Consider the following 23,991-nt stretch of genomic DNA (forward strand, 5'->3'; position numbering starts at 1 on the left):
ACACAGTTTAAATAAAGCTGAAGCAGCAGATTGTATGCAACAAGAAATTTGTACCACTGCCAACATTTTTGGCTGTGATTCTATAAGACAGTTGGACTTAAAGCATAATCTGCAGCCACTTCCTTTATGAGACGATGTGTTTGTAAAAAACATTCATCTGCAAAGTAGGATTGTAGACCAACTCTGTTTAATATAAAGAGGAAATTAAAGTTTAAATGAATTTGATGAGAGTAATTTGAGCTAAGATAAGAAGGAATAACCTAGCAACATGAGCTGAAGATGCACAATCCACACAGAAAGGCAGCACCAAGCTTTGAACCCTGGATCCTGCTGTTTGAAGCATGGAGTCCCTGAGCTGCCAGGAAAGCATAGACACGAGCATTCAAGTGAAATTTAGATACGTTAAAACTGCAGCACTAAATTAAAGATAGTTCAAGTTCTTTCCAACATCACATGGACTTCTGCTCATGATAGCTGTGAAAGTAAGCTCGCCTAAAAAAACTGATTCCAACTGTGTTTCTTAATATTTCATTGTTTTTACTACTACATTCAATGGATACGTGTTTAAATAGTCTTAACCTCCTGAGATCCTTCAACCTCATGTGGGGACATCACATTTATGGCTGTTCTGCACCTTAAATTTCAATGTGCTCAGTTTTTTCATGCTTTGTTAAGCAATGTTAAATTTATTGTCTTATGCTGCAAAATAAGAAAAAAATAAAATAAAAATAAAGTCACTATCCCCTTGTGAGAAAATACTATTTAAAAAAACAAGGCATAAGAAAACTTTGTAGCAAAGTAACAAGTTTATAATCTGGGGTAAAGCTTCATTATTAGACTAGACTATCAGGAGCAGCTAATCACACATAGCTCGGGCCTCAGGAGGTTAAAACAGCAAAATCTAAAATAAGGTAACACTAGCTACACAATAACTTTACCACACAGCAGCTGTAATGAGCAACTTATATGAATTCATTTGTAACAAAAACTCTGCTATAATATATAAAAAAGTAGCATTAATAAAGTCAAGTGAAATACAGGCGGTAAGTACTTTGTATCCATATTTTATTCTGCATCCAGTATAAAACATGGGTACAAAATAGTAGTCTAGTACCATGTAAATCATAGCTGAGTTTAGCAATTAAGTAAATGTACTCAAGTCCACCTCTGGCTCTCACGCATCTGTTTGTTCACACAAATTACCGTCGCTGTGTTGTGGGACGAGCCTGTTCGCTCCCGGTCTGGGCTCCTCTGTGAACTCGTGCAGGCTGCTGTAGTTTTCTCTCTGCTCCATGTCTGTAGTTTCCTTCTCAACCCTCTTCCCCACTTTGTCCTTCTATATGCTACCTCTTCAGGTCCCTAAAGGTTTTGGTATCTTTTGTCTGGAGAAACAATATTTCTCCTTAAAATTAAATTTGTCCCTGCTGGTTGAATTATTGAGGCACGTCCCCCTGAATCAAAGAACGTTGCAGTGTTAAATATATTTGCTCAGAGAACTGCACAACACTACTCTGTGCCCTCCACGAGATAACTCGAGCTTTTCTGTGTTATCTGTTTTGTAAAAAAGGAGAATTTGTTAAGCCAAACAGGGAGGCTCTTTCCACACATTTTTGGCACCGTGTGCTTCTCATTGGTGGGACATCTTGCCAAAAATGCCACATCTTGCGCAATCCCAGAAGTTTCCTCGGCTCTGTTTGGATTGAGCCACCGATTCTGGAAATTCGTTACGGATGAGTCAGAATGGGGGAACGTGTTCTTTAACAGGATCCGAAAAAATACAGTGTGTACTTGAACTCCTCCTGACATTAATTAAAGCAACAAGAACTAGAACTGGAGCTGTGACAAGGTTGTGATGGGAAAGCAGGCGGGAACAGTGTGTTTTAAAAAAGAAGAGCCAAGCTGTGGCTCAGCGAGAAAAGTACAGGAAGTCAGAAGAGAAGAATTTCTGGTCATGTGCAACCACAAATTTCAGCACAGCAATCACTGAATAAGACACAAACATGAAACACCCCTCCTCTCTGCTTTAATTAGTTTGGTTTGAATAACAAAACCTCATGAAGCACAAGAGCTGACAATGTCTGTGGGAATAAGGTGCCAGGAAAAAAAATAACTTGGACATGTACCAGAAAAAATGTTGACAGTGTGCTGGAAGAACAGAGTGGGCATCTGGTGTGTGTGTGTGGTGAAGAGGTGATATTGTTACAGCTGTTCTGCTTATGGAGAGAATACAAATAACCTTAAGCACACACGCACATGTTTACCAGCACACACACACACTTGCAGTGCTGGTAAATGCTGAGTCATAGTCAGTCCTCCATTTTTGCCAGTTTTAAAAAAGTTGGGGACAGAAAGAGAACTTTGCTCATGTTTTTGGTAAATAATACTGAACCTACATGCCAGCTCCCCATCATCAAATGTTTGTTTGTGCAATCCAACATGGCAGGTTATTACTAGTTTGGCTACAAGAGATTGCACCATCTGAGTTTACATGGTTTGATAGCCATGAAGAGTCCAATCTGTCTGGAAGATTTGTGCAAGCTGTACTTTTCCCTTCTCTTTGACACACAAACTGCTATATAAAAGATCAAAAGGGCACAGAGAGGACACCAAAGACTGCGATATCCTGCAAGCTGACAGATGACATGCATCTTATCCAAAAGAAAGGTAAGAAGCCCCGATGCAGCTCCAGATATTCGTATGTCCGGATCTGTTTGCATGTGTGCTAATGCTGAGTCTGCTGTCTGTCATCAGCCACCTTGGGCATTAAAGGCCTCGCCATCCTCTGCGTTGTGCTCGGCCTGTTTGCTAGTGCTGAATCTGCTCAGGACGCAAACAACACAGAGGGAGAGCTGACCTTTCTAAAGCTGAAACTAGAGTCTTTGAAGGACCGCTTCAGACACATGTATAACCAGTACTCCGACCTGGCACACAACTGTTCAGCTCCAGGTACCAAATGTTCAGCAGATGAATGATAATTCAGTGCTTGTTTCTTGTTCTGCACCTTTCTATAAATGTTTAACTTGTATATTTGTCTGTCCCCGTGTCACCCTACAGCGATCAACTGCACAGAGTGTCCTGACGGGTGGGTTCACGTAGGGGATCACTGCTTTTTCCTCAGCAACGATACCGACAGTTGGGTTAACAGTACGCTCAAATGTAAGCATATAGGCGGACATCTCGCCATCTTGACCACCAAAGAAGAGTATGTGAGAGTTTCTTTGTACTTTAAAAGTTTCAAATCTATTTTTTTGGAATTCACAAGTGCTAAAGAATTTGACTGTACCTATTTTTAGGACGCTCTTGAAAAAGAAGCCAGGACGATTGGGACGTTTAACCCATTCTACTGGCTTGGGCTGAGTGACATTGAGAACGAAGGAGACTGGAAATGGGTGGACAACTCAACGCTTCAAGTTTCGTAAGTATGAATTGATTGATTCAAATTTCAATGGTCTTCTCAGGATGGTATCATCATACAAAAAGTGGGTGATCTAACAAAAAAAGGATAAAAAAATAAAGTAAAAAGCATTTCTGATGGTTGTTAACAGATACAGTTTACAAATGATAATAAGTTAGATAGACAAATAGTTCTCACTGTGGATTGTGTGATGTTGAAGCTTGTGGACATTTAAAAATATGTAAAAGATATTAGTTTAAAAATGTCCATCTGATGCTTTGTTAAAACAGGTTAATTCAGCTGCTATAGCTTTCATGTAAAAAACCCTAAAAAGTTTTGGGGTTTCACTTATGAGTTTTTCCTCACTGTAACTCGAGTGCGATGTCTGCACCTTCTGTGAAGACCACACAGGCTTTGTCTCATGGATGCAGGAACTTGCATTCTCTCAAATGGCCAGCAGGGGGCACCTCATATAGATGCAGAAAGAAGTCAGACTGTATGGAAGTCAATAAAGAAATCACTCATGAACACTTTCCTGATGCCTTATTGTTTCAATTGATAGTTATTTTAACACAAAATTATGCATTTTGTAATATAACATCAGATTGTAGTCAAAATGAGGATTAGGCCTGTGTCAAACCAGAGTGTGGTTTAGCTCAGGCCTAGTTACTGATTGATACGCTGCTGCCTTAAGAGCTGCAGTGCTCCTTGGGTCGCTCATCGTCATTGCTAAACTCAAGGTTTCATGGCAGGACTTTGCAAACCAGTGGGTGACACCATGCTGGCTGTGTCCATTTTTTATATACAGTCTATGGTTGGTAGAGAAGCAGTTGGAAAACAGTAAAAAATAAAATAAAATTGCGTGATTGTTGTTTATGTCAGTTAAATGACTCCTTTGGCCACTTCTAGATAGATGTACGGATCACATTAGAGTCTGTTTGGTAGTGCAGATTGTGCAAAAAATGAAGATAAAACGATTGCTGAAAATATGAATTATTAATTTTCAGTTTATAAAACAAAATGAAAATGCTGATGCTAATTCTGACCATTTTGCTCTTTAATCATATTTACTTAGTTAAACAATTTTAAACAAATATTTATATTATTATGACAAATGACAAACACGACATTTCTCTACAATCCTAAAGCAAACATGTGTAAATGAACACGCTAGTCTGAATAATCATCGAGTAACCTATCGTTGGTTTAACGACAAACATTGTTGCATGGAGCTGCAGCACCTGTCTGCCTACACACTGAGCGCTTTAGAGACTTAAAATGAAGGCCTGGGTGTTTCTGTAACGTTGCCATCATCTTTTATTTAGGTTTCATATGCTGTAAAGGAAACATACAGTTTGACACCTACACAGAGTTTTGGTTCATGCATGTTCACTAAAGACTTAACAATAAATGTACTTCTTTTGAGAAAACGGTGATCGAGGCAGAGTTGAGGATCAGCTTCGATTAAAATCAACCCAGATGGGTTCACAGAGCTCGCCAAGTCCTTAAAGAGCATTTTCAGCCTGTTAATCGGGCTTTTGTACACAGCAAAGGTTTCTTGGCACCAAGTACATAATTACTGGTTTAAGTAATGTGGGGTGTTTTTATTTTTATAGGTGTCACATTACTAATAATGCTGAATAGGTTGCTAAAGTCTCTGGACTAGCCTATGGTGTATGTGAAATGAATTCCCTCCAACAGACGGTGTTTAGATTTATAGATGTTTTAATATAATTGCATGTCTCATTACGTCATGACATTTTTCCATGAGAAAACTGTTCGAAGAAGAAAACTACCACTGTTTTCATGAGAACATCACCATATTAGACATGATGAAAAGTACAAAGCACAAACATTTATTAAATAACCTTTACGGCAGTTCCCTGAAAACCTGATGGTTGCGCTGGAGGACAAGTCAATTTGATCTTTTTTTTTTTTTTTTTTTTACGTTTTTTGCAAAACTTCACAGCAATTCATCAACTAGTATGTAGGTGTAGGCATGTTTTGCATCAGTTCCTCCATCCTTCAAACTAACTATAGTCACAACTAGAAATGTGCACAAGCACAAGGAACCATCCTGTAAATAAACAGGTCCTTTAGCTGGTGATGGCTCTTGAAGAATAAAGAATTACTTAAAAGTAATGCATCTTCCAAGACAACTGTTAAAACAGTGCACAAACTTAGCAGGTGAAATGCCACTTCAGCAGAATATTAATGAAAGTAATGTTAATCTTCTTCCATCTGCGTTGTAAAGATTTTGGAACACACTGAAGTCTGAGCCGGATAACAACGCGTCCGCTGGGGAAGCTGGAGAGGACTGTGCGGTGGTGGACACCCAGAATCAGAACTGGTACGACGTTCCCTGCTCCTTCCAGTATCGACGAATCTGTCAGATGGATGCCATCCCGCTAAATTAGCCCAAGAGGACCTCTACAGGAACATCACTCAGAAAGATTTTGATGCTTTATTGAAAACATCTGCTAATGTTTTTACACATTACAGTTTTCATCTTTCCATTTTTAGCAATAAACTTTACACAAATAATATGCTGCACATGTAAATTTACAGAAGCATCTACACATCTGAAAGCATTACAGACCTCCTCAAAAAATATACATAAGGGTACAGGAAATTAAGTCTACAGATAGACTCAAAGTGTAAATGATTTAAAGTCACAGACGGTTATAATCATACACAAAATACATAAAATCAGTCCAGACTGCCTGATATGTTTGATCCTCAATCCAACAAAACTCTTTTGTACTTTCCAATATGGCAAAATGAGAGATGTAAATCCAGGTAATCAGGTAAATCAGGACATATCAGATCAGAAATTCAGCGTGTTCCCGTTTCTTCTTAAAGATCCGGTCTGTGAGCTTTCATGTTCTGTAGAATCCTTTTGGTTTGGGGCTGAAAAAGAAAAAGTCCCAGGTTTCTGTTTGAGTTATGGAAACTGACGCAGAACTACAAAAGCCAAATCATAAATGCTTATTTAAGTAATGTTCATACTTCAAAAAATATCTCATGGCTCAAAGTGTCATTCAGATTTTAGTGCTGATAAGTGTGCATGCTTGTAAATGTGGCTTTGGAGTCATTTTACCAGTTCAGGAAATGGTTAGTACGTACTTTTTGCACTGGCAGAGTTGATGCCTGAGGAGTCTCGTTTTCTGCTAATGTGAGTGACAAAGAGGCAGACACAGAGGGGTAACTCGTAAAGCTGAACTAATAACTCAGTGTGATTGAAAAGAAAGGAATATGAACGGCTGAACTGTACTTTTCTGCGTCGGTAGTGGATGAAAGCGAGCACGAGGAGGAGGAGAAGGATGACTGCTGCGCTGCAAATGATCACCAGCATCCACACACTCAGTCTGGGTTCTGTACACAACAGAGACAGACAGTCATCAAACAGTATACAGTATAGAAAGAACACATCATGTAAAAGAAGTTTCTGTCTTAAAACTTTGTGGTCACAAGGTCAGGCCCATGTCACACTTCCTGCTCGTCTCACTTCCCGTGCTCACCGATCTTAAGCAGTATCTCATCTGACGTCAGCTTGTTGCCGCCCTGCCACAGCTCACACCCCCACTTTCCGTTATCTTTTTTGCCCACTTCCGGGACAGTAATATGGGTGGGGTAAGAGATGTAAGATGACGTTTTAGGTGAAGTCCAATTTAACTTCATATCATTGGGCAGCTGGTCACCAGTGCTGCAGGACAGATTGACCTGCTGACCGTAGATTAGCTCTGCTTTTGGGTGGGCGATGACTGGAGACGAAGCAGAAGAGAAAGAACAAAGAAATAAAATGAAAAACATGCATTTTATAAAATAAATTGCTTCAAAGAAGTTGTCTGTAACGGCATTTTCCTGAAATCAGACTAAAACTTTGGCCACGAAAGCAGCGATGATGTCTAAACAACACATTTTGATTTCTTTCCCAAATAAAAGCTTGTAAAAAACAAAAGGTTTGGCTTCAAACCTCCACATGTGAGTGCTGCAGAAATTCAACATCTCACATTAATATTTAAATATAGCTTTTATCATTTGAATATAATGTGAGTTGTGGGTTTGCTTGAGAACAGTCCAGAGAAATTGTGTTATAGGAGCAATTTCCTGTGAGTAAATACATCAGATCTGTATTTGTTTCTGGTTCTACTTTAAAAAACATTCAGCCGCAACTGAGAAATCATAGTTTACTTCATAGATTCTCATAACACACGGTCCAATTAAGATTCACTGTGTTAGCACGCTGTTCTGGCAGAGGGGATGCTTAATACAGCCAATTAAAACAAGAGGAGCTTGTGAATTAGAAACATGTCACACTGTGGACACTTGCAAATAAATTCAGTAGCAGAGAAATGAAAATACTGGCCGAGCAGGAAGGCAGCAAGAGCGGTCACAAAGAAAAAATAACCCTAAATATAACGGAGGTGAGTGCAACACAGAGCTGGTCTTGTCAAAAAAATGTGACTTACTTTCCAACACCACTACGTCTACTGTGGTCTCCAGAGTCCTGCCATCTTTAAATTTCATTGAGCACGTGTAGCGCCCTCTTTCTTCTACTGTTGCCTTTGATTTGGTCAAAGACAGATTTCCGTTTTTAATGTTATATACAGGAGACAGTCCTTTGTCTTTACCCTTCTTCCAGGTAAGTTTTTCCAGATCGAGGGAGAAGAGCTGCTCTGGATTGTCAGAAAGGGTGCCTGAGGAGAGTTTAGGAGCAAAGTGCCACTGAACTTCCTCAATCTCCTTTTTTTTCACTTGTTCCCAGCTAACATGAGAAATTAAAGAACAAGGGATGGTGAGAGGCGAGTCTGTGGATGTATACTGATGTGAAGGCACAGGGGCGAGGTCTAAAAAGGAGGAGAAACTGTTAGAAACCTGATCTTAAAGATGAGGATACACAACTGCGAAACAAATGCAAACACACAGAAACTCACCCACAACTGTAACAGAAACTGGGAACTTCTTTTCATTGGCATTTTTTTTCACTACGCAGTCCCACTGGCCGTGGTGTTCACTTCTGGCTTGAATGTAGACTGTTCCTTTGTTTCCTTCTCTGTTTCCCTGGGGACTGAGCCAGTAAATCTCAGCTGTATTTTGAGGAACACTTCCCAGACTGCAGGTCAGACTCAGATAATCGCCAGACAACAGAGGAGAGGCTGATTTCTCAACCACTAGCACAGAAAACAAGCAGAATAAAGGAAACAGAATAGAAGTGATATGTTTTACATTTTAAAATAAACATTTTTCACATACGTAGTTTAAAAAAACAGATTGTCATGTCCAATGAATTCATAAAGGCCATGTTAAGAAGTTAAGAAGTTAAACTGCTCTTACATCAAACATCTCAGGACACAAATTAAAAACATGCGCTATATTTGAACAACTTGTGTAAGACTGTTGAATATGATGCTGATATGTAAATACAGTGGTTTAAACTTTAATAACCATTAATTAAACTTACACACTAATCATGTGACCTTATTTTTGCTCTTACCATTGACTTGAATGACTTTAAATACAGTGATCGAGTCACTGATTTTACAGACAAAAGTCCCAAAGAGATCTTCCTGCAAAGCCTTTATGACCAGCGAGGCACCAGTTAAGGACAACCTGTTCTTCCACTTCTCATCTACAAGGCAGAAAGTTATTGTTAAAAATATTTTTTTATTTACCTGTATTTCCCTGCTCAGTAACAATAAATAAATAATATATACATAAATATATGGTTTACCATTACTGAATCCCTTTCCGCCTAAGGGGTTAAGCCAGGCAAGTTGATGACCATCCTGTTTTTCAAAATACCAGTACACATAAGAGTTTGCTGGATAGGATGTTGGCTCCAAGGTAATATCCTGTCCCTCCTTAGCATAAATCTCTTTCTGAGCACCTACAAGGATGAGAAGGATGTTATGTGTTAATACGGAATATCAAACAGTCCAGTTTCCAAATGAAAATAAATGAGTCTACAGTCAGGGCGTCTTACCGGTAGTTGACACAATCACAGCGATAAGAAGGAGAAGGGACTGAATGAAGTTCTTCATCCTTGTTATATGTCTGGAAAATATAATAAAAACACAGTTTATAGATTTTTATAGTAACTATAAGCTTTATTTTTATAGCTTCTTTCAAATGTTAACTTTTTTGATTAAGACTTCAAGCCTGATTATTTGCTACTTTCTTAAAAGAGCAGAACAATATTCAAGAAATGTATTACTTTCTTTACATCAGAAAGCCCAAGGTATAATTGTTATATATTATATGATCACAAATGTATGTAGTTCTTTGAAACAGATACAACACAGAAGAAAACCATAAAGAAAATCTCCATGGAATTAAATTCCACATCAGCCTGCTTCTTAAGTTTATATGGCAAATCCAATTTACTGTTCAATTGTCTGAGATTTGCTGCCTGAACTCAATACAAGCCTTTAAAAAAATGCATTGACCGATTGATTTGAGGGTGTTTAGTAGTGATGTTGTACTTCACTGCATACGAATCAATAAATAAATAACTCTCTATGTAACCTGTAAATGAAACTTGAAGGTCTTTCAGAGCTGTTGAACAGGCCCGCAATACATCGTAAATATGTCGTACTATATTTAATCATTTAGTGACAAACAAGAAGAAAAGTAGATGTTGAAAAATAAGCATTTCAGTAAAAATGAGTCTTTAGTTTAGTTGTAACGTCCTGTGTATATTGAAGTCTGCTGCAAAGTGAAATCATTCAACAGGAAGCAAAGGGGGGTTTGTGGTGGTCTCAGATTTTGAGAGATTTGAGAAGATAAAAGACAAGTAGTTCAGAGAGCTGAGAGTAGGCGGCCTGTGGTGGGCTTTGGATGAAAAGAAGCAGACAAATGTTGGAGGGAAGAGGCTCAGAGCGTAAGCTGGCTTGTGGTGGGACTTGATTTAGTGAAGGGTGCAGATTCTTATCCCAGTCCTCCCTTCTTCTGCCTCTCACACCCCCTCTCTTCCTCCTGTGTTCCACGAAAGACGGATCTCTCCACGCTTAAAAAGACCACAGCACCGGCAGCACACCTAGACTGTGGTTTAAGGTAGATGTTTCTCTCCTTTTTTTTTCTGTGTTTCACCCCTTATCTCTGTTTTTCTTCTCTTTGCCTGTACGCTGTGTTATGGTTGTGCACAGAAACTCTAAAGGTATGTTTGTGTAAAAAGATAAATAAATTAATATTGAAAAAATGTTAAAAGAGGGCATTTATGTGCCCTCCCAACAAACACACTCTTGAAGGGGAAGCAGCTTTAAAGTAAGATTATGAATATTTCTTTAATGTATAAGCCGATGTTCATTAAAGACTTTTTATTTTGAATGAGCAGATTGAGCGAATCAGATTTATTTGTGCAACACTACACAATTTCCAGAGATCTTAGGAACTATTTGACTTTTAAATGATAAGACTTGAGTTCTATATCAGATTTTTCCTTTTTGGATTAAACACTTTAGATCAAAACATAAATCGATCAAAAATAATAAATTATTTTGATTGAAGAAAAATGGCAATGCTGTGATGACACGATTCTCTATGAGACGTGGATAAAGCTGTGGGCTCTTTATTCGTGAAACAGACGAAGATCAGAGAATTGTTCATCAAAATATTCTTCAATAGTGAGGTAAAACAGAACTTTACGCCTAAATACATGTTTTTTTTATCGGCGACCGAATGTGTTTTAAATCTAAATTTAATGCGTTATTATATATAATATGTGGACACACGCAATAACTGCTCGTGTCCAGTTATTTGGAGTTATTGTTTAAGGTTTAACTGCTAATAGATATTTAAACTTACGGTAAAATTAAAGGTTTGCGGAGTCTCTAGTTTGGGCCAGCCCGGGCGCTGGCTCTACATGTCTCTGTGCAGTAAAGTGCCCCCAAATACCTTTAATAATATTACAGGTTTTCACTAGTTTCACCATTGGAGGGAAAATCAGCTCCACGCATGATGCACAATGTCCTTATGGGCTAAATGTGCATAAATGTGTTGGGATAAATATAAAAGTCACCAAGTCCTCCTTTATCCTACTAATAGCCTCATTATTCACATGAAAATAATAAAAAAATAATAATTCTCGTAACAGCTTTAGAGTGCAATCATCTCTCTAGGGGCCTCACTCTTAAAATCTTGAATTTAAAAAGCTAATTGTTAGCGCTCATAGATGAGCCAGCTACCAGAAGAAGAAAATCAACAGGAAATATTAAAATCTGGGGTGTTTTTGTTGTTGAGGAAGAATGTCTCAGAGAATTTATGCCCCAATATAATCTATTTCACTCGACTGAAACTGCATAGTGTTTAATATGAATTGTATCAGAGTTTGTAAGAAACAATAATGAGGGAAGATCGGTGATGGAGTGAAACTGATGACAAACTGACGTTCAAAGTCATCGCACCTGTGGAAGTATAACCCAGAAACCAACATGATCGTATCTGCAGTCAGGAGGGAGCTACAACAACAAATACAGAGACGGGGGGGAGGGGAGGATGAGGGTCAGACACAGCAGAGAGATGAAGGAGGGGGGCTGAATGAACAGAGAAACCAGATTAACAGCAGCATTTCATTTAATTTCATTCATCTCATTTTTTTTTATCTTCATTTGTCTTATTTATTCTTTTTTTTTGGCCAGACTTTAAATTAATTTGACAAAAAGTTTCCTTTTTTTTTTCACCATCACCTCAAACATATTTTATTTATGAAGCTTAAGAAAAAATTAAAGTGTTAGATTGTTTGTTTTTCAGAAAAATCAGGAATAGTTGTGTGTCATAAAGCGTGAATTTGTGAGTAACTTAAAAAATAACTATCGCTAATGCTACGTCAACATATTTAGTTCAAGCTAAAATAATCCACCGGTGTAAATGTTTATATCCTATTTTATTGTAAATGTATAATTTGAAAATTACACATACATCTTTTGCTCAGCGGTCATCTGTTTTGTACGGGTCAGTTGCTCAGCGCTTAAACGATTATATGTTTTAGTTAAATGTAAGAAAAAAGAAATGCAAGAAACTGGATTAGCATTTTAACATTTTTAATAATACGATCTGAAATTACATTTTCAGGCAACGTTTAATGTGTGTGTTTTTAAAATCCTCCAAAAAGTTTATTATTTAGTTTTTTCTTTCAGTTTTTTCATATCTGGAGAGGATCGTCACTGCACTGTCGATTTATAAAACTTACCTTGGAGCTCTAATTGCATAAAACTCAGCGTGATATTCTGGCTCCACTGGGCCTGTTGAGGCTTTACATGTTTATATTTCAAACTTATTATTTAAAAAAAATGTGATACTGATAATTCTAGTATAAATTAACTTTACAACGTGTGCCGTGGTTCTGAATTATGTGTGTATTCGGTTAAAATCTGAAAAATTACACAATACTTACAGCGGCTGCTCAGTGCAGAGTGTCCCTCTGTGCTCAGTGATCCGGAGTCAGTCGGAAGTGTTGTATATTTATCAAACGAGCCCTCTTTTTAAATGCCGTTGCACCTCCCTCAGCACTGATTGGCCTGGAAGACACACACACAGATGCTGATCAGACCCAAAGTCAGAAAAATGACCTTTGATTGGTTGTTAAACTCTACTCAAGATCAGTTTTCGAAACTTTTCTACCCCCTTAAACTGTTTACCGTTGGGTACTGTTTAGAGTAAACAAAATATCTAAGATTCATATACACAAAACACTGAAACGCATCGCTTTGGCAGTGTAATCATGTCGTCATTTAATCAGTAAAATTAAATGTTTTTTTGAGTTTCTGTTTTTACTTTTAATCTGTCCAGTGGCTATAATAACAAATAGAGAACAAATCTTAATGGGGTAAAATGTCTTAGCTCATTAAGTATGAGATGCTGTTTATGTCATAAACTCTGTGAAGGGTCTCTCCGGACTCATTATCTATCCTTAGCACGTTCTAACCAGCACATGAGCCGCTTACAAACTAATTTATTGTAATTTTCCACTGGTCTTATAATTGTACCAATTTAGATACATAATTAGTGTATCAGAATTCAAGCATGAACTGCTGAACCAATCTTCACAAAAACAGTTGACTGATGCAAATTAAAAATGCGACATTTCCTGGAGAGAAAGTCGGATAAAGTGCAGAACGGGATGAGAAAAGCGAAAAGTTTAGGGATGTTTTTTTTCCTGGGAGAGCGGCATATATGAGATTAATTTATATATGACGGAATAACAGACTTCATGGACTTAAAACCTTCAAGTCTATCGACGACGGTGCAGTGCAGCGTCTCTTCTGTAAGGTCTCGCTCTCACTTCCATGACCAGTGCTTTTCAGAACCTCTTCGCACTTTAAAATTGCCCTTATCGTTCATTTTTTTTCCATCTTTGACATGTTTAGATTTCTTCGAGAAAGCAAACAAATATTGCTGTCTGAACACGGCGAGCGAATCATCAATCAACCAATAATCACGGCCTAAGTTTTAAAGTTCAGAACAAGATGAATGGATGTTAAAGTAGAATAAAGTCAACAAACACAATTACTTTGTGAAATGTATAAGTCCACCCAGCCGCGCGTGTAAAGGTGCTGAAATCACAATCGTACAAACATACCCGCCAGAATAAATGTTCACAATATGTCTTCTTCAGTTGTTGCTGAGTAGCTTAAATGTTACTCATTTTTCGATGTATATAATCTGTTTGTGCTCGTTACGGAGCTCCGCCGAAGCTACAGCATCGAGGAAAACATTCAAATCCAACATACATCAAAATAAAAACCACTGTGTCATGTTATTTGGCGGTAACTAGCAGTAAATTGAAATTTCCTTTCAATCTAAGATTCTATGAACTAATTTTAATAAAACAAACTGTACTGAAATGTAAAGATTTGTCGAGTAAAGAAAATCTTCCCTTTGTGCGTTTGACAAGAAAAGACCCGCCAAACGGTCAGCGTGGGTGAAAGCGATCAATAGTTTTTTATTGAATGTTTCCGTCTTACATAATTCCCGTTTCTTTATGTCTTACCAGCAAATGTGTATTAAACAGAAAAACTGATCGAACTTCATCAGAACAATGCTGGGTTTGCGAGTTTTAACTTCAAATGACCGCGTGGACTCATTTATGACGTTAGCGGTGTAGAAATATTTGTCTTTAATCTTTAATCATGAAAACATTTCCTACCATGAATTCATCGGTCTACTTCACTCATATTTTTTCATAGATTACAGGAATTGGAACAATGGTGTGTCAGGGATAATGGAAAGTTGTGTGGGGTCATGTATGATGATGGAAATGTTTCTGGTTTGTTTTATTTAAATGTTTTTACTTGGAATCGCTGCATTACAATGTTTTACAGTGAGCGCAGCTAACAGACTCAGAGAACCAAATCTGCAAAAGTCGAGCACATACTCGGTGCCCGATGACGATGAAATATAGCTAAAGCGTTTGAGTTGGGTAACTTCGGCATCAAAATGATTTAAAACCGTTGCTGATTACATTAGAATAAACACAAATAGAGCCATGTAAATTAGGTTTTGTTGTATAAAGTATAAAGGGGTCACTTTAGTTGCTAAAATATCTGGGACCCTTGGTTAACAGACAAACACGTGAATAAAAGGTTGACCAGACTGAGGTCTATGACGGCCAACATTAGTCTGTAAATGTAACTGTGCTGAATGTAATTATCAGCAAACTACTTTGTTCATTTAAAAAAAGGCACACAGCATCAATCCAGTTCATTTTACCAGAGTGTGATCAAATTCATGGTAGAGGCGATATTCTTCTTTTCTTTGACATGACGGCAATCGGTCGTCATCAGTCAATCTGCCATGCCACTAAAATTCATTTATACGTATAGCTTGCAGAGTTCGGGCAGTCCGGGAGAAATATAACAACACCTTTCCCTCAATCTCCCTTCTTGACCTGAAAAGTGATATAAAGAGTCCCACAGATGACTCTTGTTGGGGATCGGTATCATAATTTTGAGCTTAAGATTTCAGATTCTCTGCACATTTCACTTTTCTCTCTGTACGGCACTCTGATTACTCATTGCTTTATTACTTAATAATAGTAACTGTCCACCTGTGAGGGAGCTGATCATCTGCTTGCTCTTATTTGCACTCCTAAAATGCAGCCGAGTCACGTCTGCGCTCGACTCAACAACATCTGTAGATTTCTGTGTTTTCTCACTGTTGTCAGCTTCTCAGAAGTTGTACACACGAGCTGTATGGGTGAGTACAGTATTGCCTTACAGCTACGGCAGCTGTGCTGATGTGCTAGATAAAACATTAAACTGCAAACTAATTACAAAAATCTGAGCATCTTTGATGTCCTCAGAAAACATGAGAGATCCTGTGACTGGAAGATTACATTAAATTGAATCAAAACTGCTTAAAATTTGGGCACAATACCAGTGAAGTACTACACTTTGAAGGACAGACTTGAGAGGCTCAGCAGCATGTTTGACACAGATGCACTGACTCTGTAAAGGGTTATCGTTTGGCTGTTTATTCTGCTGAAATAGAAGCTAATCGCTTATTTTTCATTCAAGAAATCAGATGATCTCTTCCATCACGGCTAATGAAGGCTACAGGGATCAGACTGGTGCTGCAGAAACACGCTGCTGAGGTGGTTTAGATACAGGAACCACAACAAGGACAAAACAAACATCTCACACACGTCTCATGTGTCTCTCTGAGGTTTCTCTGCCTGCCTCTGTACTGCCTTCATGAAGGGCTCACACCTGCTTCTGTTCCTTCTGAGCTCGAAATGAAACAAGCTTTTGTTCACTCGTAAAACAAAACCTTCACGTCTGTGCTGCCTCAGCCAAACGTTTGCTTACAGGCCTAAATGAAATGAGCATTTAAATGGAGCTCCTTTCAGATTACTCGGATATAAAAGCGGCTGCAAAGCCTGCGATCAGCGCGACAGCCCTTTCTTTCCTCGGTGGATGCATATTTGTTTATGAGCTGTGATTTTGATGGAAAACACCTTGAAAGTGAGGACTCCCTCATTAGTCACACACACCTAACGAGGGGGTGTGCACCACACTGTGTCATTACTGAAAAAGAAAAAGACAAAGTGTGGGCCACAAGCAAGAAAGATGGGTGATTCACTTTTTTCATATGCCTCTCATGCTTCCTCAGCCTCCAATCTCTCCTACAGAGGGTTTCCCTCGGCAATCGATCTCTATTTCCTGTCTCTGACTTGCGCTGGTTTTATTGTATTTGATAAAATTACAGGTTAGACTTATGGCGTGCGATTTAGCCAAAGACGGGAGGATGTGCTGAAGGTGCTGGGTGTGTGCTGGAAGTTTAAGAGTCTGTGGCTGTTTTTGTGTTTCATAAATAAACAAAATGTCAGTGGAAAAGATGTTAAGAATCAGAAACAAGTGACATTCTCCCTCAGTGCCTGAAAACATTTAGTCTGTTTCATCATGAGGGGAACTTCATTCAAGCTTCTTTGAAACCTCAAACTTGTGAAACAGTCGCAAAGACAGAAAAGTTTACTGTCTCTCCCACTCATCGCTAAAACCTCCATCATCAGTATCTGTAAGTTATTTTTGGTTTGTGGGCCGCTGGATGATCGTTTTTATCAAAAGGAAAATGTAGATTTTGCCACAGTTCATGTAGATTTTCTAATTCATATGGACTGCACACGACTGCTACTATAAATCTGTGATTAAGATGATGAGGTTAACGATGACGTTTGTTTGCAGTGGAAACACTGCTATATATTTCCACAGCGCCTACAGACGTGTATGCAGCATTTGCGCTGAGCGTAGCTGAAGCACGTTACTGCATTCCTGTAAGTAATCGAGATAATATGATTATTCGCTTATTGTAATAAATGAATAAACAAAATGGAAACAAAAAACATTTGATGTCAGTTTTAGAGCATTTCTCAAAACAATGACACAGACAAAATTCAGTTTTCAGTCAGTAATGTTTTTCTGTACATCCTACAGTTTATATCCGGAAATTATGGAAATGTTTTGCAATTTTTTTTCCATCAACATGCATTCAAATAAGAACTAAATGTCTACTCCTGCATTTTAATTGCATAAACGTTAGGCACAAAAACACTATTCCACTACTCACATGTTGCCACTCATTGTACAGACGGCCACATTCAAAGTGTCAGGAAGAGTTCAGTGATGTTCCTTTGCTACATCTGCCCAATAGCTAAAAAACACACTAAGCTGCCATTAGATTAAATAATCAAATCATTTTAAAAATATGCCTCACATGTGCATTTGTGCAGTTTTTTTGTTCGCTGCAGGCTCGGCCCCGCGGCGTTGATTTTGAGGAGCCTGCTTCCTAATGCCGCTTCAGAGGCAACAGGAGAGGCAGATTTTTTAATGGGCAAAAATCATCTTCAAAGTTAAAGGTAAACTAAAAGAAATAGAAATAGAAAAAGTGTTTATATTGCCTTTGATAATGATGATCATGACCTGCGGTACGAGTCCAAAGTTTGCAGACTGATGTTTCAAAAGTATCTGTGACAAGTTTAATAAAACATCTGATGCGCAAATACACACAATAAAACACAGCCAACATGAAGCCAGTGTGGCTTTTGGAAGATGTGAATGTAAACATCATTAATTCAGAAGTGAGAAATGTAAAGATGCATTTGTCGTTAAGTTTTCCACTCGCTGGGCTGCTGCTGATTTTTCGCAAACAGTTATTTAGTAGCAAACTACAAGCAAAACACACACATACTTGGTAAAAGACACAGTTTCCCGGTTCTATAAGGTAAAAGAGGCTTAACTTACTCAGCTGATGTCGTTCTGTACAAAGTCTTGTTACAAAATGTGGAGAAATAAAGAGATAATTCACTGTGACTGAGTGGGTCATCTCTCATATTATTATCTACTAATTTCTACCTCACAAAACAATGTTTACTCAGTTCACTCTAAATATCTTACGACTGTATAAGGAAAACGTCAAAGAGTCAATCTCCTGAACATGAAACATAAACATCTCGCTCTAAGCACTTTCTATTTCTTTTCCATGTGGGTAGTCAAATTAAGTGACACTCTTTTTAGCACGAAATCCCCCCCTTCATGTCTGCTGCACTCATTAAATGTTAGAAAACACTGACAGAGAAACACAAAAAGGGAAAGACTTAATGGTACCTGCGTTATTTGTCACAACTTTAGGACGTCTTTTAAGAATGAAGACAATCTCTTACATTAGAGCTGTATTAGACAGCCAGTACAGGTGCACAGTGAAAGAGTTTCTATTAATGTGAACCTACTGAAACAGGAAAACCAGAAAACATTTGTTACACAAACAGAGCTGAAGAGCATTTACAAAGCCGGCCATAATTTAACCATAATGCCTCATTTCCTGATTCACTGCATGTTACCCTTTGCCTACTAACAACACTTTCACTTCTTTAGTTTTAAAAGCCAACAACACACAGCAAGACGAAGAGGAGCAGCTGAGACGCCACCTATGAGAGGACAACTTTAACAAACAAGAAAACAAAGGATTTTAGCCTGCGACCGGTCACTGACCGATCACCCTCTGCAGGTTGCTTTAACAGCGATTCCAGTCATGAAAAGCTGCTCTGACACTAAAACCTGCGTGGAAGTGAAACACGAGGGGAGTTTACTGCAGGGAAATCACCCAGCACACGATCATTTCAAAAATAATCAGGAAATTCAGTTTTTAAAAAAGGAGTGCACCTGCAGTGGGGTTACAGCTGGCTGCTGTGTGCTGCCTCTCCCTGCTCTGAAAGCTCACACATCATCCTGCTTACTATTGCAACTGTTTTGTTTTGGTGTATTTTGGTGTTTTTTGCAACAATCTGCTGCTGTTTGGCATTTAACAAATTTGTAATGATGGTGGCTACATTGGCACTTGTGTCAGGGTCATTACGTATGCACGTACGTTTGCAAAAAAAACCCTCTCCGAATACTTCAATCTAACAAACTGGAGCTGAAATCAAGGACAGTTTACAGAGTTTTGCGCTGTAGTTTGTGCCAATTCCTTTGTACAAAAAAATATGAACAGGAAGCTACTGTAAACTGTAAAAAGTACGTTATATATAATTCCTTTTTCTTTGGTGTTCAGAGTATTAATTCAGAAATGTTATGGTGGTTATTTTAAGCTATTACGTGTTGAGGCTTTACCACCATCAACGAGACTCCTGTAGGGTTCAGTTGTGCTCACTTTCGGGGTAGATGCTCTGAAGTTAAATACCAAAGCATTCCCCTAACCATGTTGTGGAAGAAAAAGGGGAACTTCTACAGAGCCGATATCTTGTCATAGTATGACAAAACCAAGAAACTAAACTCGGGGTGCCCGAGCGAGGAGATGCTGCTACAGTCATGTGGAAAAGATAAAAACACCCTCTTTGATCTCTAAAGTTTTAATGTATCACACATAATAAGAGAGATCTGATTCTTAGCAGTACTTAACATTATTTAAATACAACCTCCAATGAACAGCAACATGTGACATGACATATTGTGTCATTATTTATTTAGTAAACGTTAAAAGTTAAGAAGAAGTTTATGAATAATTAAACACATCCGTTTCTTATATAGCACTTTTCTACTCAAGGACTCAAAGCGCTTATACATTTTGCCCTATTCACCCATTCACAGACAAGCGCTTGTTTCTACTTCTACAAGCTTGTTAACTTACTGGCACACAAATTGGAGCAGGGAGGGAATCAAAAGGGATCCAACTTCCAAAAAGTAGATGACCTGCTTTATCTCCTGAGCTACAGCCAACATAGCAAAATTGGTATGGCTCGGATCTGGACCACACAATGTGCTTGCACATGGCTCACATACCGCAAAGAATGACGGCCTGTGCTGCCCCAGAACAGTTTCAGCTCTGGCCCCAGATGTCAGCCTAATGTGTACCTTAATCAAGCCGTGTAATAACAACATGTGCCGGAACATAATAGTGCAAAAGTAACATGAGGAAACTCTGTTCAGACAGTGAATGGACTGATTCTTATATAGCGCTCCTCTACTCTCCCAGATTACTCAAAGTGCTCTATACAACATGACACATTAACCCAATCACACACTTTCTCTTAACTGAGTGCTTCCTAACTACATTCATACACATTCACACTCTTGATATGCAGACTGGAGGAAACAGGGATCGAACCACTAACCTTCTGATCTACCTCCTGAGCTACAGCCACCCTGTGATAAACATGAGTAAACCGTCACTAGGTTTTGGATAAAGTGTACACTCACAAACCTGTCAAACCTGCATTTGAAACGTTGGCTACCATAGCAGTATAGTATTGCAACATGGCATTTGGGTCTTCTAACTAAAATAGGAAAATAGGAACATAAATTATGTCATCATTGGCAGACCTGGCCCACATCTGGTTGACATACACCCTGCCATGACACCAGTCGGGCCAGATCTCTTTTGTATGATCCTGGGCCACATAACCAAAAACATAATCGAGCCAGATGTGGCATGCCATCACATAGCCAGTGCCATCTACGCCAAGCCTGACCCATATATGGATGACATACCACTTACCATGCCAGAAGTCAGCCAGCAGTGACGGCTTGATACCAGATCCGGGCCAGACCTGCTTGCTATGTGGGAGCCACCACTTAATTCCTTCATCATAGGAATTAAGTGGTAAGTAGCAGCCTGGTGCTGATAATCAAATGCACTTCATTAATTAATCATGTTAACTGTTTTAACAGGTTACAGGTCTGGAGCATTCAGGTTTGTGTTAACAACAAGAAAGATATCAACGGTCTGGTAATCTAACTAACTGCTATATGTAAATGCTATAAATGCTTTAAGGCCATTTCCTAACATTGTGAAGTTTATTATTCTACACCGAGAAAGATTGTTCATCAGTGGAAAACATTTAAGACAGCTGCTAATCTTCAGTGGACGTCCCAGCAAATTCACACCAAGGTCAGACTGAGCAATGCTCAGAGAAAGTGCCAAAAACCCAAGAGCTACATCTCAGACTCTACAGGCCTCAGTTTATTAGATGTAAAAGTTCATGACAATACATTCAGAAAAAGACTGAACAAGTACATCCTGTTCGGAAGAGTTGCCAGAAGAAACACTGTCTAAAAAGAACATGGCAGCATGGCTTTGCATCTGAACAAACTATCGAGCTAAAATGGAGAAGTTTGGCCATAACGCTCAGAAAAATGAACCACAGCTTATCAGCACAAACACCTCAACTGTCAAGCACAGTCAGGAGTAATGATTTATGTTTGTTCTGCTGTCACTGTCCTGAGCTGACAGTTAACTTTATACGAAACACTTTTAGAAATGTGAAGCAATCTGTCTGACGGCTAAGTCATGCAACAGAACAACGATCGCAAGCGCAGCAGCAAATCAAAAGTCAAAAATCGAGATGTTGCAATGGCCCAGGAAAAATCCAGCTCTCAACCGGACTGAAAGGATGTGTTGGGACCTGAAGAGAGTTATGCACAAATGAATGCCTACAAACCTCAATGAACTAAAGTAAAAATGCAAAGAAAAGTGGGCCAACATGATGTGAGACACTGATAAAGTCATACAGAAAATGATTATTGTTAAAGGTTGTTCTGCAAGCTCCTGAATCTTCTATTTCACACAGTTTCTGCTTTTTCATCTAGTTTTTGTTAACTAAACAATGAAAGAGTTTAATCACATGTTGTTGTTTTTTTAATCTTTAAGGGTCGTGCGACCCAGTGTCACATGACATCACATATTTGTGATCGCTTGTAGCATCACAAATATGTGATGCTACAAGCGATCACAAATATGTGATGTCATCACATATTTGTGTTTTTATAGTTTACTGCAGAGAAGTTTTGGAAGTAGACTGTTACTCTGATACTAACAGATGCAACACTACCTTACAACAACCTCACAGGTATGCGGCCATACAGCTGCTGTTATGGTATGCACATTTCTTTAACTCTACTGGCCTGATAGGAGGACAGGATGTGGTTGCCGTGTTGCCTGCAGATCCCTGCTGAGGATCAGATGATATTTTATTATGTCCTGATACATAAAAGTTCAGAATGGGAAAACGGTCCACTTCCTTTTTTCACATAAGCGTAATTTTACAGTAATATGCTGTTTATGGAGGTTACACAAACAATAAATACATGTATCGCAACAATGTCCTTTAACAGTGACATTTCTAACCTGCTGATATCAAGAAGTAAAAAATTTGATTTGCTGACCTGAATTTGGCTCCTGATGGTTTGTAGCGATGGAATGACAAGACAAATGGAAATAGCAGAAGGAGGGACACACCCTGCTTCAGAAATTGCAGTTTCACTTTGTATGACTGCATGTTTGTGTCTATGAGTGTGCACATTTGGGTAATACAGTGAAAAAGAGAACTGACTAATGCAGTCCCATGAAAAGGGAATCCTAATGTCTCATATGAGAACACCTCCAGTGTAGACAGGTTATATTTTCATAACAGGGTAAGGGAAACACATCTCAGTAATCGCCTACAGAGAACATCAAAATACATACAGTGTGTGCCTCTAGGAGACTTTTTGCTCACTGCTAAAGTCCAAGAAGAAGAAACAAGTACATTTAATGACTCTTCACGATGATATGCAACAAAAAGAGTAAATCAGCAGCACTTTAGTTAGTCAGTAATAAACAATAAATGGCTTTGAACTGCTCTGAACAGCTTTATGGGTGTTCCTGGATAAACAGAGATAAACAATTCAGTCCTTTGAATTGTAGGAATAGCATCCGGAGCATGAAGCTGAAACAACCAAGAACCCGGGGACACGTGATCGACATTCACAGGCCAAATCAGCCAACCAACCTCAATCCTACTGAGCAAACTGAAAACAGACTACCCTCGAAATGAGAAAGGCAAGAAGACGGTTCAGCAAGTAAGAAGTGCCTGCTGACACCTGTGAGGTGCAGCATTCAGCTGTACGTTAACATTTTGGTGTAAAAAAACAAAACAGTCAACACTTTAAGCTCAAGGTAGCGCTTCTGTTTCAGACTGTGCTGCAGCGCTGTGCTGGTTGGCCACTGATGGAGTTTATCCGACATGTATGTTACCAAATTTCATTTGTGTCACAAAACATTTAGTTTTAGAGCAAACTGGAACATAAAATGTGCACACGCAGCAGAAGTAACATCATACAGATATGTGAAAACCAGCAAGTGTCTTAGTTAGAAGTTGGGCCGCAACGTGCCGCCTGAACAGCTTGGGTGCACTTTTCTACAATATTTGCGTTAAATCTTTGAGACTCTGCTGGGGGGCATGCTCGCCACTCTTTTCCAAGATATTCTCTCATTTGATGTGGAGAGCAGTTCAGTACATCAGCCTAAAATCATTCATACTGAGTTAAAATCTCGTGTCTCGGGAGGCCGTAGCACATCGTTTTATATTCAAACCGTTCAGTGACCCCTCGCGCCCTCTGGACGGGGGCATTTCCATCCTGGAACAGACCGCTCCCTTCAGGATAGAAGTGCTCCATGAAAGGATAAAGTGCAAATCAACTTTTTGGTTGCTTGATTTCTAGTGACGCTTTGCTCTCGAGGGACAAGCCCCTCAAAGTAAAAAGGGGCCACTGCATCGCATTGCTTCGCTGGCAGGGTCGGGGGTTTTCAGGATTTTCCTTTAATTTGTTACCACTTTGTAATATCAT

At 38.9% G+C, this 23,991-nt stretch overlaps 3 protein-coding genes across 4 annotated transcripts in view; 1 reads left to right on the forward strand and 2 right to left on the reverse strand.

Moving 5' to 3' along the window:
- The window catches only part of cldc1 (C-type lectin domain containing 1), an 8,382-nt gene extending 6,597 nt beyond the window's left edge, over positions 1–1,785 (reverse strand). Inside the window, exon 1 of the mRNA XM_005731870.2 lies at positions 1,204–1,785. Coding sequence (XP_005731927.1) covers positions 1,204–1,294 — 91 coding nt within the window. The 5' untranslated portion in view covers positions 1,295–1,785. The remainder of the gene's footprint in view (positions 1–1,203) is intronic.
- Positions 1,786–2,533: 748 nt separating this feature from the next.
- LOC102213651 (perlucin-like protein) lies at positions 2,534–5,823 on the forward strand. The gene is made up of 5 exons (XM_005731873.2): positions 2,534–2,664; positions 2,752–2,946; positions 3,055–3,206; positions 3,294–3,415; positions 5,649–5,823. The coding sequence occupies exons 1-5, from the start codon at positions 2,643–2,645 to the stop codon at positions 5,809–5,811; spliced, it is 654 nt and encodes a 217-aa protein (XP_005731930.1). The 5' UTR covers positions 2,534–2,642; the 3' UTR covers positions 5,812–5,823.
- Positions 5,824–5,844: 21 nt separating this feature from the next.
- On the reverse strand, positions 5,845–22,630 carry cd4-1 (CD4-1 molecule). 2 transcript variants are annotated; one of them, XM_005731872.1, is made up of 11 exons: positions 22,549–22,630; positions 12,789–12,912; positions 9,381–9,451; positions 9,129–9,284; positions 8,892–9,026; positions 8,332–8,568; positions 7,867–8,244; positions 6,916–7,158; positions 6,669–6,769; positions 6,521–6,561; positions 5,845–6,304 (listed from the first exon to the last, which is right to left on the reverse strand). In XM_005731872.1, exons 3-11 carry the CDS (start codon positions 9,436–9,438, stop codon positions 6,274–6,276), a joined length of 1,380 nt encoding a protein of 459 aa, XP_005731929.1. In that variant the 5' UTR covers positions 9,439–9,451; positions 12,789–12,912; positions 22,549–22,630; the 3' UTR covers positions 5,845–6,273. The 2 variants fall into 2 exon arrangements, with proteins under 2 accessions (XP_005731929.1, XP_005731928.1); XM_005731871.1 differs by having other exon boundaries at positions 6,521–6,564.
- Between the last annotated feature and the right edge of the window lie 1,361 nt (positions 22,631–23,991).

The sequence above is a fragment of the Pundamilia nyererei genome, unplaced genomic scaffold, assembly GCF_000239375.1.
Source record: "Pundamilia nyererei isolate P.nyererei 1_Seehausen unplaced genomic scaffold, PunNye1.0 scaffold00045, whole genome shotgun sequence".
Taxonomy (NCBI): domain Eukaryota; kingdom Metazoa; phylum Chordata; class Actinopteri; order Cichliformes; family Cichlidae; genus Pundamilia; species Pundamilia nyererei.

Excerpts from the sequence above, each read along its gene's own strand:
- cd4-1 (XM_005731871.1), bottom strand. The coding sequence starts at position 9,438 with ATGAAGAACTTCATTCAGTCCCTTCTCCTTCTTATCGCTGTGATTGTG. Across the intron at positions 9,285-9,380 it reads TGTGATTGTGTCAACTACCG|GTGCTCAGAAAGAGATTTAT; the intron begins GTAAGACGCCCT and ends TCATCCTTGTAG. Across the intron at positions 6,770-6,915 it reads TGAGATACTGCTTAAGATCG|AACCCAGACTGAGTGTGTGG; the intron begins GTGAGCACGGGA and ends TGTTGTGTACAG.
- LOC102213651 (XM_005731873.2), top strand. The coding sequence starts at position 2,643 with ATGCATCTTATCCAAAAGAAAG. Across the intron at positions 2,665-2,751 it reads GCATCTTATCCAAAAGAAAG|CCACCTTGGGCATTAAAGGC; the intron begins GTAAGAAGCCCC and ends GTCTGTCATCAG. Across the intron at positions 3,416-5,648 it reads AACTCAACGCTTCAAGTTTC|ATTTTGGAACACACTGAAGT; the intron begins GTAAGTATGAAT and ends TGCGTTGTAAAG.